Here is a 14,290-nt window from a genome sequence, read left to right on the forward strand (position 1 = left end):
TAGCCTCTGGGAGGCCTCGGATGGGGAAACATCTGCTCGGGTTGTCCTCTCCACCCCAGGACAGGATTTTTCTATCACGAGCGTGCAAGCACATTAGCACGGTTGAACCCAAACAGAACTCCACGTGTGGGCAGTGGCGGCTTTCACCCCTCTTTGGCTTCCTGTCCATCCTGCCCAGGGTTACACTACCTGTGGTGTCATGGATGGACATCCCGTTGGCCAACTCTCCATAGGCTGGGACAGCGCAGGATTGCAGAAAAGTCCCTGTGACCCTCTCAGAGGCACCTGAAGGAAAGAAGCACCTTGCAGAACATCTGCTCTTCAACATGAGGCCACGATTGTGCTTGAGGGTGCAAGTCCCAAAACATGGCAAGGCTGGGCTAGAAAATAAGGTATTTCCCTGGGACTTTCTGTAAAAGAGAGTAGGCACTGCTCTTTTTTTCTGAGGCACTGGTCTGGTTGCAATTGTTTGTACAAAAGGGTGCGTGTCTTCATCTACGTCTGAGGAATGAGAAAGCGGAGAGAAAGTCAGCAAAATGCCAGAGGTAGACCAGAAATGTAGTTTGGGAAACGAAACAGAAAGTAAAGGAGCAGGAAAGCACACACTTCTTTGGGGCACACAGGAGTGGTTCGAGGCAGGCTTGGGCTTGGGTTCAAGGCTGGTTGCAGCCTATCTGGTCCCACTGTATTCAGGGAAAGGGGACTTCACGTACTTTCCTGGTTAATCCACAGAACTGCATCAAAGAAATACCTGGCTGTCATCATCAGTGTATCCTCCCAGTGAAAACGATCTTGGCAAGGCATTGAGCAGGCCCAGCTTCTCAGGCCAAGAGCCAACAATACGTCTGGTACGAGTTTCTTCACCGCCCTATCTTTCATCGTCTCCCACCCCCACCCCCACCATCCTAAAGGTTATTCTCGAGGTAGGAGAGAGCGAATAAGCAAAGAAACTCTTAAAACTTGAAAGGGCAGAGCTGCAATGGTACCAGTAAAAAGCCAAACCCCTATTCCTCTAGGCTTGGGAGCTCAGGGTGTGAAAACCTCTGAATTTCCCAGATCAAGAGCATTCACTGGGCAAGTTCTAGCTGTTATGGTCCAAAATTGTACATGGGATGGAGGGACGTTTCCTGGGAAGAGGGACCCAGAGGACCAACTGGCCACTTTTCCCGACTTCACAAGCCCCAGGTCTTCACACCAGACTCAAGCCACAGACCTCGGAGAGTCAAAGAAAAAGCCACGGGTCCAGTGGCTGTTGCCAGCTAGTCTCTGCAGTTCTAGAAAAGCTCTTCATCCTGGCGGTGCTTGTTTTGGAGGATGAGGTGGGGTGGGGGGCTGCTGTGGTGCCAACAGCTGCTTTCTTTGCCACTAGGTGTTGATGGTAGGCACGTGAGGGAGGTGAAATAATGGCTTTCTAGTACCAGTTCTGAATTTCTTCTGACCAGAAGACTGCTGTCGGCCCTCAAAGATTTGTAGCAAAAGGGCGATTGCAATACTGTGGCACGAGTGCACACAGAGCTCTGCTCATGGGGGCCAGCAAAGCAGCCCAAGGGCACGGAGCAAGGCATAGGACAGTGTTGCTAGCCCACACGCAGCATGGGAAGGTCGAGTTTTGGGGTGGCTGCAAACACCAGGCTGTTCCGGGCCCAGGGACGACCACTGATATTGCCAGCACCTGCCTTGAGAGGAGTCGAAAAGGAGGGGATTTCTACCTTGCCTCTAATTTCCGAGGGAGCAGAGGGTTATACAACAGCGAGGCAGATGGAAACGTCACAGCAGCGAGCTTGGCAGCGGCACAAACACAACTAACCTGCCCTTGTTTCACGCTCCTAGCCACAACACATCCATACGTGCCGCACAAGGTAAGAGAGGAGGTCAATCCATCAGCGGTGGCCTCCGGACACTTGATGCACTGCCTTGCCACCCAGATCCCTGCATGGCCTGCCCCGGGCACGCAGCCCGGTGCCGCTAGCACCCGCCGGTGCTCCCCCAGCATTTCTTTATATAGGCAACGTCACACAAAGTCATCCAAAAAAACCCAACCAACCAACCGTGCACCTCCCAGGCACAGCTCTTTAATAGACAGTGGGGTGCCACAAAGCATCATCGTTTTATAGATAGGAGAGAATAATAAATAATTCTATGCATTTTTGGCATATACATATATATATGCATATAGGCACTTACATTATATACATATATACAAATATTTAGAGTAAAGCATACAAGCTACCTCGCTGCTCTTGGTCCCTTCCTGATAAATGCATTTTCTTGTCAATTATAAGCTCTCTGGGTCAGTACAATGGTTTCTGATTTATTCCCTAGTGGTCCAACACCTCTGTGCCACACTATGACAATCGGACTTTCATTTGGCCATAGGGAGTCAGCAAGCAACAAGGTATTGCATGGAAGTGGCTGTTCCTTACTGGAATAGTCGAGAACTTAACCTTTCCCATGCGTCTCTGGCACCCGTCGACTATGGGCACGCTAGTAACTTAAATGGTGCAGGGGAAAATCCCCGTAAAATGCTCGTGGCCCAGTTGTGCGATGAGGAGGGCTGCCGTCATGCTTAGTGGGTAGGAGGACATGGGTGCTCCTGCGCTGCTGTCGCAGCACCCACTAATAGTCCCACTCGCGTTTCTTTGCTCCTCTTCCCACGGTCGGCACCGTTGTTGCATTGCAAAAGCCCATCTCGGGTCCGCCCAAGTCACCAGCTCCTGCCTTATCCAGGGGATGAGGCCAATATCAACAGGTTTGATTGCATTTCCTTCATTCGAGGTGGAACCAGCCCTGGGGGCTGGTCGAGGCTTGATGCAGTCTGGGGGGTGCTGAGATGGGGTCAGCCACGGTGCCTGAGAAGCCGTGCGTGCCCAGTGCGTGTGTAGGCAGCGAGAGAAAAATCAGGAACCCGTGGCCATTGGCCTTGGGTATTTGTGTTTTAACGGGACTCGACGTGGCCCTGCAAGTTGTTCTTTTCCAAAAATCAGAGTTCCGAGCTGTATTTCCTGTTGCCATCATCTTCATGCTTTTTCCTGAAAGGCTTCAGAGCTGGTTGAGGAACGTCAATGCGTGGGAAACCTGGCGAAGGAAACACGGTTAATCCCGTGGATACGGCGTTAACGTCCTGCTGCCACCTTGGCCCCGTCCAGGTGGCTCTAGCTCTCTCGTGGCTGCAGCAGCCTGGGGTTTTGCTGCCCTCCTGCAGCCTGTGCAGTCTGCTGCCGTGGCCATGCCAGCGCGGTTATAAACCCTGGCCGGTCCGGGTGCCCTGGACAGCAGATCGGCAGCCGGCCCTGGGAAACTGCCTCCTGTGCCCTGGTGTGTTTTGGCATCCTGCAGGGCTCAGCGGTGTCTCTCGGCACTGCCGAGCCAGGACACCCTCTCCTGGGAGAAAGCAGTGCCATCCTTTTTTGTTGCTGTAAAATGCTCTTTTCCTTACTAATGAAACACAGAAGTTATTTTGGACCCACACTTTCTGCTTGGCAAGGCACACGGGGGACTGGGGTGATCGTGGCAGTGCGGGCCAAGCCGACCTGCATCGATGCTTCAACCAGCCAGGATGAGTCGGATGGTGGGAATCGCCGACAGCGCCCACAGGAAAGCATCTGCGGTCTCTGCTTGCCCCGAGGTGGGTGGACGCTGGCCCAGGGATGGCCGGCCATGGCTCTCCCCTCTCTGTCCGCTGGGAGAGTCTCAGCACCCGCTCCTGCCGGCAAACAGCAACACACCAGGAGGCCGAGAGCAAAGATGGATCTCCAGAGAGGAAAAATCACGCCTGGGATTTTTCGGTGGGAGGTTTCCCTTTGCTGGTGCGCACCAGCGGGAATGCCGGGAGGCTTTCGCACGCCCCCTCGGACGCCGTCAGGAGAGGAAGCAAAGGCAGGAGCTAAAGGCAGAGCAAAGTTAATGGCTGTTGTTTAGGTCAATAACATATTGATTCCATATTTTGTGGGCTAAAAGGTTGACCTTTTAAAGGGCAATTGCCGCCTGCGAGATTTGATTTAGGAGAAAGGAAAGAATTTCAATTTAATTTTCACTTCCTATTTCGGTTGGGAGAAACTTGCAGGATTGCAGGTGCCAAAGATGTATTTTTTTTTGTTGAGGGTGGGAACTGGAGTTTTTTAGAGTCTCCGCAAAGAGCTCTGTTTCAGGGAGGAAAGGGTCCTGCTACACCTCTCCCTCTGCTCTGCTCCACCGCTGGAGACGCACACAAGACGCGAGGTGCTAAGCTGAGGCAGGGATCAGCCGTGACCTTGTGCCCCAGATCCAGCCGTGCCACAATGGGGCAGCGTGCTCATCCCTTGGGAAAAACCTGTGGTTGAAAGCAAGAAACACATGATTGCTCCATGTCCTTCTTACCCTTTTACTACTCTTTGGTGGCCAGCGTTACATAAATGACCAGAGCCTCGCCCAAATCAGCCTGCTCTGTAGTCATCGTTGCAGCAGCATTACAGAAGGTGAGAAGTTTCTGGGCCAGGGCTGGACATGGCGTCACCACTTGCAGCTAGCAGTGATTTTTCCAGGGCCGGTTGGGAGCTTCATAGCCCAGAAAGATGGATGCCACGGGAAGTACTGATCGCACTGGGGCACCCCAAGTTGGTAACCAGACTTGGGGAATCTCGCTTCCAATCCTAGCTGCTCTCCGGATACTTGAGGAGCTCCAGTTTTCCTCCAGCGCTGTCAGATTTAGCATATTTAGCAGCACAAAATGAATACAAGAAAGACTGAAGTCTGCCATTTAGTTTGCCAAGACAGCTGGCAAAAACTATGTACAGCTGAACGTTTCATCACGTCTGCCAAGACATATTCATTTTGGATTAATTTTAAGACAGTTTTTAAAGCGATGATGAAGGATTATGCAGTGTGCTTCAGCAGCATTAAAAAATCTCTGTTTTTTAAATCTCTCATTCAGATTGTCCCAGTTTGGCAGCTCAGCGGTGTAGTTGATTTGAGATTTGGAGGGATTCACTGATAGTGACATTTTCATTTATCTAAGTACATGGAAGTGCTGGCACAATCCGTGGGTGGTAGCAAAGCCTTCAATATTAAAACACAGCTACTCGAAATAATTCATTTGCAGCAAGGCTATATAGACCTAACATATGAAAAGCATCCATCCAGCAAAAACATAGCATCTATGATTAAATGCTTTACAGGCTTTTCATGCTGTAATCTCAGCTGGAGCCTTGCAATTCAGGGTAACTACTCTCAAAGAACAAAGTATTTATAACAGCGACACTCCAGAGCGGTCGCAAGTCTTTCCAGCCATAGGAACTCACCAAGGGAGCACAGCAAAGGGATGCCTAGTTCTGTAGACAGCGACACACAAACGAGGGATGCAGCTGCTTTTGATGACCTAGTTCATGTTATCACCATTTAGGAGTGGGTTAGCAGAGGGTTATTTCAGCACTGCCTTGGCATCCTGTAGCACCACGCTGGTCTGCTGTTGCATGCTCCTGGAGGACCACTGCACCTGACGGCAAAGTGCAGCTCTGCAGGTACATGCCCACAGTCAAAGTGAGATTGCAAAGCTTCTCGGAGAAGAAGACTTCTCGGTGAAGTCGACCTTACAGCTAAACCCAAGTTAACTGCCAGCCTCATCTGGAACAGTCTAGTCAACCAACCTTGTGAAATCTGGGATGCTCTTCCCTACAGAATTTAGTCTCATGGGATATCTGCAATGTGCTGAGAGCCCGCAGCCCCCACAGGTGCTGCTAGAAGATGTTCAGGACGCCTGGTAGGAGCCACAGCCTGAGCAAACTGTTAACAGAGCTCTTTGACAACAAGCCCAACTGGCTGCCCTTCAGTCAACGCTTCATGATCAAAACTGAACAGTCTGCATAGAGACTCTCCCTCAACTTACCTCCTTCCCAGCTCACATGAAGCGTAACTAGAATTAGCACAAACTCCTCGTGTCTAGAGGAATCTCTGGCAGAGCTGAGGAGAACATACACTCCTGTCTAACCAGTTGACTGCAACTTGCAAAAGGAGTAGATAAACATATTCCTCCCCTTTAAATGACAAATGACATTTTACTGCCAGAAATGTTAAAAATGGATTGGTTCCGTATCATGCTGCTGAAGAAAATTTTATGGATTATCTGTCTTGAGGTTAAAGAGAAAAGAGCACTCTTGCAGTCTGAGGATGTGGGTATATTTGATACAGATTTTACTGCAACGTTAGCCTGAGAAGCCTCCAAGATAAAAACCTTGATGAAACCCTCAGTACTGGTGAAAGCTCCCCAAACTGAACAGTTCTAGGAAGATTAACACCCTGATCTAGACATTAGGACCCTGATGTGAATGCAGGGAGGAGGAGGAGAGACCACAACTGTAAAGAGGAACGTACCGAGTCAACATTTCCGTTCGCTGAATCTGATAATCCAACCGAGGCAGTTGCAGGTAGCTATCAGTTGCACAGCTGTTATCTCACAGATCGGGATGGAAATGTTAGTAGAGTCTATTGAAAAATCAACCCCCCGTCCAGCAAAACAACAACAAATCAAACACACAAAAGCATCATGGGGCTAGGACCCTGATATTTATAGTATTATGCATTTATGCAAGATCATTTGAGATACTCGGGTATCAGGGGCACAAATTTTTAAAGCTAACTAACTAAAGGCAGCTGAGGACCTGCTAACGGGTGAAAACTGGAAAGGACTTACAGTGGTCAGGCAACTACAGAAGTGAAATCAAACGGAAAACTCCTGGTCTTCAAGCATATAGGCAGGGTTTTTGCCCACGGAGACCAGCTGATCAGGAGACAGTGTGATTAGGTAGGCACAGCCAACCCTAATCCCTTACACGGCTGAATCACACAACACAGGCAAGAATAAAACCCAGCTTCTCAGCAGAAGAGCTTGTACCCAAAACTTCAGAGTTTCCAGAAAGGCGAGGCTGGGGGATGTTTGCTTCTTCCTTTCCTGTTTAACTTGCAGATCAACAAACTAGCAGGCACGTTGGCAAGTTCGTTTCGTTCCTGTAGCTTGTCTAACATGCTCTTCTGTTTTAAGCTGGTAGGGTATTTTTTTTTCATGTCCTCAAATCTGGAAGATTTTTGGACTGCTTGTACCCAAGTTGAGGAAACCTGACTCATCTGTAAGAAAGTAGGGGAAAAAAAAAAATTCTAGCCTGCAACCAGTCACCTCATTTTAAAGCGAAGATGGGAGTTTCCCTCAGTTCACAGAACAAGGATAACTTCTTCCTCCTCAGGAAGCAAAAGTTGGACTCCACTTTAGCAACAACTTACATGGTAACTTGGTTTCCTGCCTGTTCTCCGCCTGGAAAAGGAGAGTCGCAGAAGCGACGGTGCTTTGAACTACAACCAAGTAGATCTGCCTATTCCTCCCTGCTCAGATGGTATTGTAGCTCTAGAAGCAAGAATAGGGGGGCTTTAACCTATTGCGACTGTATCAGCTGCGGAGCGAGTTGGCAAGAGCCCTCCAGATGGGGTTTAGCATGCTATTGCAGCATGCCACATCCCTTCTTTCACCAAGCACGCATTTAAACAATTGCCTCCTTAATAAAACAAATGCGAGTTCTCTTTACTGCAAATCGCTGCGAAGGTATAAAGCCTCCTGCACGTTAGGTCTGACGAGAGCGCCGAGACCGGCTGGCCAAACGTTACCACGCAGCAGCTATTATGTAAAACAAATAGCACTAAAGACGGTATTTACTGGTTTAAATTTTTTTTTTTTTTTATTACGCATAATAAATCTTTCACACAAAGTAATGAAAAGGACCCCTAAGGTGATACTTTACAGATCTGAAGGAAAACAGAGTATTTGTGAACATGCCAGACTGCAGACTTCAGGACACTGCCAGACCTATATAATGCTCAAACTCCTCAAAGAGTCAGTCAGGCTAGCATGGCTTTCTGCATAAATCCTGGTCTGGCTCTGCCGCTGCAACTTGGGATTGCAACTCCAGCTGTTACCAACCAGCCGGGCTCTGTAAGCATTGCATATTAATTAAATGCACGAGGAAATTATGCGATTGCAACAAACCTGTTCCTTCTGCGCTTCAATGTCATCGGAACACGAGGACAGCCAGAAATGATTCACTGTGTGACTGATCCAGCAGCTGGTTTGACCTATCCTATCAGATTGCTGCTTCACGTACCCTTTTCTTTAGAAAAAGCCCTTTCGAAGAAAGTTGGGTTCTCTCCAGTTTGGCACCCTGATGCTAAGCATCTGCTCCGTCTGAGCCCTCTTTTACGAAGCGCTCCACTTCTCCTGAAGCCTGCGGGGTGGAGGGTGGTCATTACGGGGCAGGCTCCTGCACCCATGGGTGCGCAAGTTCAATGAAAACTGAGCTGTCCCAGGAGCCTCAGACTCCGCAGTACAAAAGTGCATCTTTAGACTGACCTTTCCAAAGGCTGCGCAGCTCTGCTGACTCACAAACGCTCTTAGCCTTTTACTAAAAGAGAAAATTACAAATCACTACAATAACCAAGAAGAGTCATTCCCTTTTGACGTTCACGCGGAGCCAAAAAAAAAAAAAAAATCCTAAACATAGCACAAACATATGTGCAGCTCGGGCATGGTTCAATCATCTCTCATGTTTTACTAAGAAAAAACTGCAGCTTCAGTCTTACTATTGCCTCTTCTCAAAAGCTTGTGCCATTTTAAAGTCCTAAATGCTCCTGTGCTGTGCATGTCTCTTTGCAGCTATATTGAAATAAATATTTTGGTTTTTTTTTTTAAGCTAGTATTTCCATGGACTTCCACCTCTAAATAAGCAAATAAAAGTACAAATCTAGCATATCCTTCAGGGAAAAAGAGTGCAAATAATTCTATTTAAAGCCACTCAGAGGACGGTCTGAAAGTAAATGCACCCTATTCTCCAGTTCAGTAAGCTGGACACGCTGGGGTAGGCAGTGAATAGAGGGGTTCGCCATATATGTTTAGGACCTGACTCCCTGATCTTTATGATTTGGCATGCAATGCGCTGGTGACAGTCCTCTACGCAGCAGCACTGGGATTACAACGGTGTCTGCATCCACGTGCGAGTGGACACCGCCAGGAGCCTCCCCAGAGACCAAAAAAAAAAAAAAAAAAAAATCGACATTTTGAAAAATGGGATGTTCTTACAAAACCAGGTCAGTCAATTTCTTTTGTTCTTCCAACTGCAGAGACACTTTTTGGATTATTTGCATTAAGCTGGGTATATCCGGAAAGGACACTTTCAAAAACAAAACAAGTTTTCTACATTCAGATAAATTTATACTTCTGTCATAAACCTCGCAAATAGCAAACAGGCAATTTTCAACACATTTTGCCAGGGATCCCCACTACACACTGTCACCACTACACAAATTTTTACGGGACATTGGTCTATTTTACAATCTTTTAACTATTTTCTTTGGACATTTGTTCACGTGTTCAATTTCCAGAAGTACAGCAAAGCAAGTCTGTAAGGGACCTCACTCCGAAGGTTGCTGTTTCCAGCTCTCAAAAGAATATTTGCCAAACCAAAAAGAGACTTGCTATTGAAAATCCTCCCACCAACATTGTGCCATCAAAATCGGGTGTTTTGAATGTGCCTGCAGAGCTAATTTTATTACTACGCTGCTTGCTAGCTCACTTGGATGACAAGGGAGACACCAATTCAGAAACCGCAGCCAGGACAGTGCCATCAAAATAAAGGGCTGTGAGTGAAAGCATGGTAGAGGGGCATGAGCAACCCACCGCAGAATCCAGCAGACCACAAAAAGCTTGACCCAAAGAAGCTGCCTTGCTTTAATCAAAGGAAAATACAAATGCTACTTCCAAATCACAGCCCATCATCTCCTTCCTCATTACCCCAGTGAAGTTAAAAGAGCAATCAGTTTTGTGGTCGGTAGTAACATCACACCCCATGTGTAAGGCCTCATTTTCATCAAACAAGCTCTACGTTATAGGACTATAAATATAAGGTTGCCTACAAGCCGCCAGTTCCTCGCACCGCAGTCTGTTGCCAGCAGGTCTGTGGCAATCTGCTTCGAGATGTCAAAGTTGGACCGTACACGAGCAGCGAGCTTGGCTCTCTGTAAGCTTTGGGGTCGGAGGGGGCACACTGGAAGGGGCCATGTATTAACACGCAGTGCCGAGTTGGATTTTCCGTAGCAAGACAGAGTCGAGCTGGTGTGGCGGTGGCACCTGCTCCTTCAGCCCGAGTCCATGGTGAAGAGCTGGATGTCGCGTGGGTTCCAGTACAGGGCCACCGCCGAATTGTAAACCAAGGACCAAACGTACGGGATGAAGAACTCCTCCGGCTGCTCCTCCTCCACGTACTTGAACTTCAGCTCAGGAAATTTCTGCAACGAGAAACAAAAGCCCATTGAAGGAAGGTTTGCAAACACGCAGCCCACACAGACACTGAAGAAAGAGATCTAGTGGGGGGAAAAAAAAAAAAAAAAGGAAGGAACTGAACCATTAGACTTGAAGGAAAACATTTAGAACGAAGGATAAAGAGATTATTTATAATTCCTCCTTTGAGCTGAATGCTACACTGGCACATTGCATTTCGCCCTTTTACTGCTGGTCACACTTCTTACCACCAGAGCCATACTCAATTTGTGCATTAACAAAGACTTAAAAATGTGAATCCTTTACATAATACAAAGGTCTTAAGGAAAACTTACTTACAGCAGCCCCACAACAGCCCTCTTGCCGGTGCATGTACAGACCTGCCTATTTCAGTCTTCTCTAAAAAGGACTCTGCTATTAATTGTACTCAGCTCCTTAGGAGGAGACTATTTTGGAAAGGTCCTAAACAGATGCGTGGTTTGTGATGTGTTCTGAGTTTTTTCTTCTAATTCTCACAGACTTTCTCAATATAGAAGTTTCCAGGACAGAAATGCTCTTTTCCCAGGAAGCACAGTGGGAGGAAGGAAGCGTGGTTAGACGCCGTGGGTGGGTTCTTGGAGTCCTGGATGCTATTTCCAGTTTTGCTACAGGTTCCTCCATAGTTTGGGGTAAGTCATTACTTGCTGTGTCTTGGCTCTCCTGCTGCTGAGGAGCACACAGAATGACTCTAAGGGCATTACTACGGCAATTAGACTACATCCTCAACTGAGATGTGTCACTCATCTATTCCACTTGTCCACCTCAGCTTCTCAGGCTGTAGCCACAATGCCTGCACACAGGCCTAACTGGCATCCACAGAGATACCTCCCCCTCGCAGAAATTACAGGCTAGACAATATCATTTCCACAAAGGCCACTCTTTTCCAGGGCCAGCTTTGAGCAAAGGACTTCCAGAATTAATACACGTCAGCTGTGCCATCCCAGCTGGTCCTAACTGGGTAGGCACGCTGCACCCTCAGCTTTCCAACCTTCTCTCATTTCTGCCCTCCCACAGCGGTGTGTACGCCGAGGCAGTTCACTGCAATGCCACCATGTTTGTGTATGTCTTTTGGAGCAGAGCTGAGCCTATTTTTGTATCGTGCTCTTCAATCATATTATCTGCTTCTAAATGTTGCCTTTGTCAAGAGCTTGGCAGAGTCTCAAAGAAAAGCCGCATTACAATGATCACTGGGGTAAGATAAAACATGACCATTTTATTATTTATAAGGCTGTGGCTAAGACTAAGAATAAACTCGATGGTGTGACATGATCAGAACAAGCATGGCAATGGCTGAGAAGCCTCTTTGCCCATTAATAATGAAGGGATACCCTATCATCTTTCTGGAGCTCACAGCGTACCGTTTCCCTGTGCTGGGGCATGAGACTATCCTGGCTGGAGCGCTCTCCTTTGAAGGGGCATTTCTTGGCCCCTTGACTTTCAGGGTTATTCATTTAACTTTTACACACACAGTCTATTTGTACTCTAGGGAGTCACAAAACATGGAAAGTATCCCACTCTTTCCTTATATACTGCTGTTATTAGAGCAGTTTGGTGCCAACACTGAGCATCTACAATTACACCAAGCCATGAAGCTTCCACCTGCATTATGCTTCATGAGGAACGTGTCAGGATTGGCAGCTTTTTCAGCTTCACTCAGAACCACTGCCTTAGCTTACAGCATCCCTTCTCCTACAGCTATGAGGACGTCGGTGGCACCCTGCAGTGTGCTCCAACCAACAGTGTGCAGCTGTGGTGGCTCCATTTATGTTGAGGCCAGGCTCCTCACCGCAGCTCTAGTTAGTTTGATGCCAAGACTAGCATAGGAAGGACCATTTCAGGTCATTATTGCACTTGACTTCAGAGCCTGTGGGAAGCTCATGCTTATAAAAAATCAGGGAGGGAGGAAAGGCAGTGCTATCTCCAGTGCTATCACCTCCGTTAAGGAACTGAAGCAGTAGGATATGATTAAGGCACTTACACATCCAACTCGTCTTGAGTTCAAAGCCCAGAACCTCAAAGGTACATCAGCAAGTTTCATTTCCTCAGCGTTACACATGAAGATGGTGGTATCAAAGTTCTCCCTTAACACTTTTGTGTCCCCAAACCATTGCCCTCTACAACCCCTCTCCGCTAGTCTGTTCTGACCATCCTCTTTAACCTTCCACATTGTTTTGTTTCCTCAGTCTTAGTCTTCCCCCCAAACTCACCCTCAATTCTAATTTCCTGTCTCCTAGTCTTCTCCCTTCCCCAATTCCATCCCTGTAACTCCATGGTCTCTCTTTATCACATCTTCTATTTGCCCTCACCCACATTTTCCTTTTTCTCATCCCCTACATACAAAATTCTTCCCAGTTCCTCCCCTCCCATTTCACCTTCTTTTCTCAATGTTAAACCCCTTTGACCCACTAAGTCCCCAACCCCATTGCCCTTGCTCACCCCATGCTGGGTTTGTTCTCAAGTCACCCTCCCAGGGAAATAACCTTGAAGATCCCAACAGATATTTTGGCACTTACTTCAACTCTCCTCATCATCTCACCTTGAGGTTCCTGTTAGGAGTCTTCTGATTACCGGCACCTCACATTCCCCTAGAAACCCTGTTGTGCTCTGTCACCATCTGTGTAATCTTTCTAATCCTCCCCAGAACAACGCGGCTTTTCAGCCTTGTGAGAGCCTCTTTACTAATATCCTCTGTTCCTCTTTCCCTTGGCTTCCCAATACTCAAGCATGTCCTGCCTTAGCCCCCTGCCACCCCACTCCTGCTCTCAGGACACTGGGATTCCCTCGACAAGTCCAGCCTCACACCAGTCAAGGCCTCATGTAGATATATATATATTTATATATATATATATATATATTTTTTAACTGATATCCTACCTCGCTTATCCGCAATGTAACCTTCCCTACTTCCCTCCTAAATGTTTCCTGACTTGTGGTCAGTGTAGACAGGAACATGTTCAGTTTAGCGTTGCATCAGCAGAATGAATGGTTAAACCTCAGGATTAAACCACTGTAACATTTCCTAGCAGAGAAAAGCCCTTACACAGCTGTCACTCTTCACCCCAAAGGTGGCTGCATGCCAGTGCTGCAGCATGCAGTAGTCCTTCTGGGACAGAAGGGAAAAAAGTGATTAAAGATCCTAATTTCAGAGAAATTAGACATAGACAACTTTTTTCATCTTCACAGCCACAGATTATAACTACAGGTTTTGCAAACACTCATGGTACCAGTCTGGGACCATTCTGGACTCCTATGTAGCTTAATAAATGTCATCTTTAGCTTTAAAACAGTAAGTAAAATTGTTATATTAGCAATTTCAAAAGCAACATCTGAGGCACTCAGCTCTTACTATGCCATCGTCTCTCTGCTAGAAGGGCTGCATAAAATAAACTAAATAGCTTTAGTATTTTCAGGCAATAACTGTCATGTATTGATTTGATTATTATGCCTTTCTTCAGACTGATCAATGTTGCCACCTATTGTGATGGTACTGTAGCAATTCAATAATCAACTTCTGATTAAAGACTGTAACTCGGTGCAATCACCTTGGACCCTATCACACTCAGCATACGTCTTGAACATTCTGCAGGTTGGAAACATACGTAAGGATAATGAGGTTTTAAGGAGAGAGATAATATTTCGTGTCGGTGACTATATACATTGCCATTGCATACACTCAATTTCAAGTATATCTTTATAAAAAGAAGATACGCGATGGCAGAAATGATCAGTTTTTTGCTGTCCACCCGAACGCTGGACACAGAATAGCTCCACGTGTTGCTAACGAGACACAGAGCTTTTGACTTCCAGGTCAGTAATTCAAACCCAACTTCACTAGATCACTGCAATGATCCATGGCTGCGTGGTAGCCTATGTCAAATAAGCTGGTTCGTTCACTGAAAAAAAAAAACAAAAACCCTTAGCATTAAAATCATCATATTCAAGTCACCTCAAAGTGTTTCTGAC

At 47.1% G+C, this 14,290-nt stretch overlaps 1 protein-coding gene and 1 long non-coding RNA gene across 6 annotated transcripts in view; both read right to left on the bottom strand.

Moving 5' to 3' along the window:
- Window positions 1-453: 453 nt before the first annotated feature.
- Window positions 454-6,697, bottom strand: LOC138064435 (uncharacterized). Its single transcript, XR_011137678.1, has 3 exons — window positions 6,665-6,697; window positions 6,346-6,417; window positions 454-501 (listed from the first exon to the last, which is right to left on the bottom strand). It is a non-coding gene; the product is annotated as an uncharacterized lncRNA (long non-coding RNA).
- Window positions 6,698-7,692: 995 nt separating this feature from the next.
- The window catches only part of DYM (dymeclin), a 231,340-nt gene continuing 224,742 nt past the window's right edge, over window positions 7,693-14,290 (bottom strand). For all 5 annotated transcript variants that reach the window (XM_068928623.1, XM_068928620.1, XM_068928624.1 and 2 more), the window contains one exon: window positions 7,693-10,296. In XM_068928623.1, coding sequence (XP_068784724.1) covers window positions 10,147-10,296 — 150 coding nt within the window. In that variant the 3' untranslated portion in view covers window positions 7,693-10,146. The remainder of the gene's footprint in view (window positions 10,297-14,290) is intronic.

The sequence above is a fragment of the Struthio camelus genome, chromosome Z (assembly GCF_040807025.1).
Source record: "Struthio camelus isolate bStrCam1 chromosome Z, bStrCam1.hap1, whole genome shotgun sequence".
NCBI lineage: Eukaryota > Metazoa > Chordata > Aves > Struthioniformes > Struthionidae > Struthio > Struthio camelus.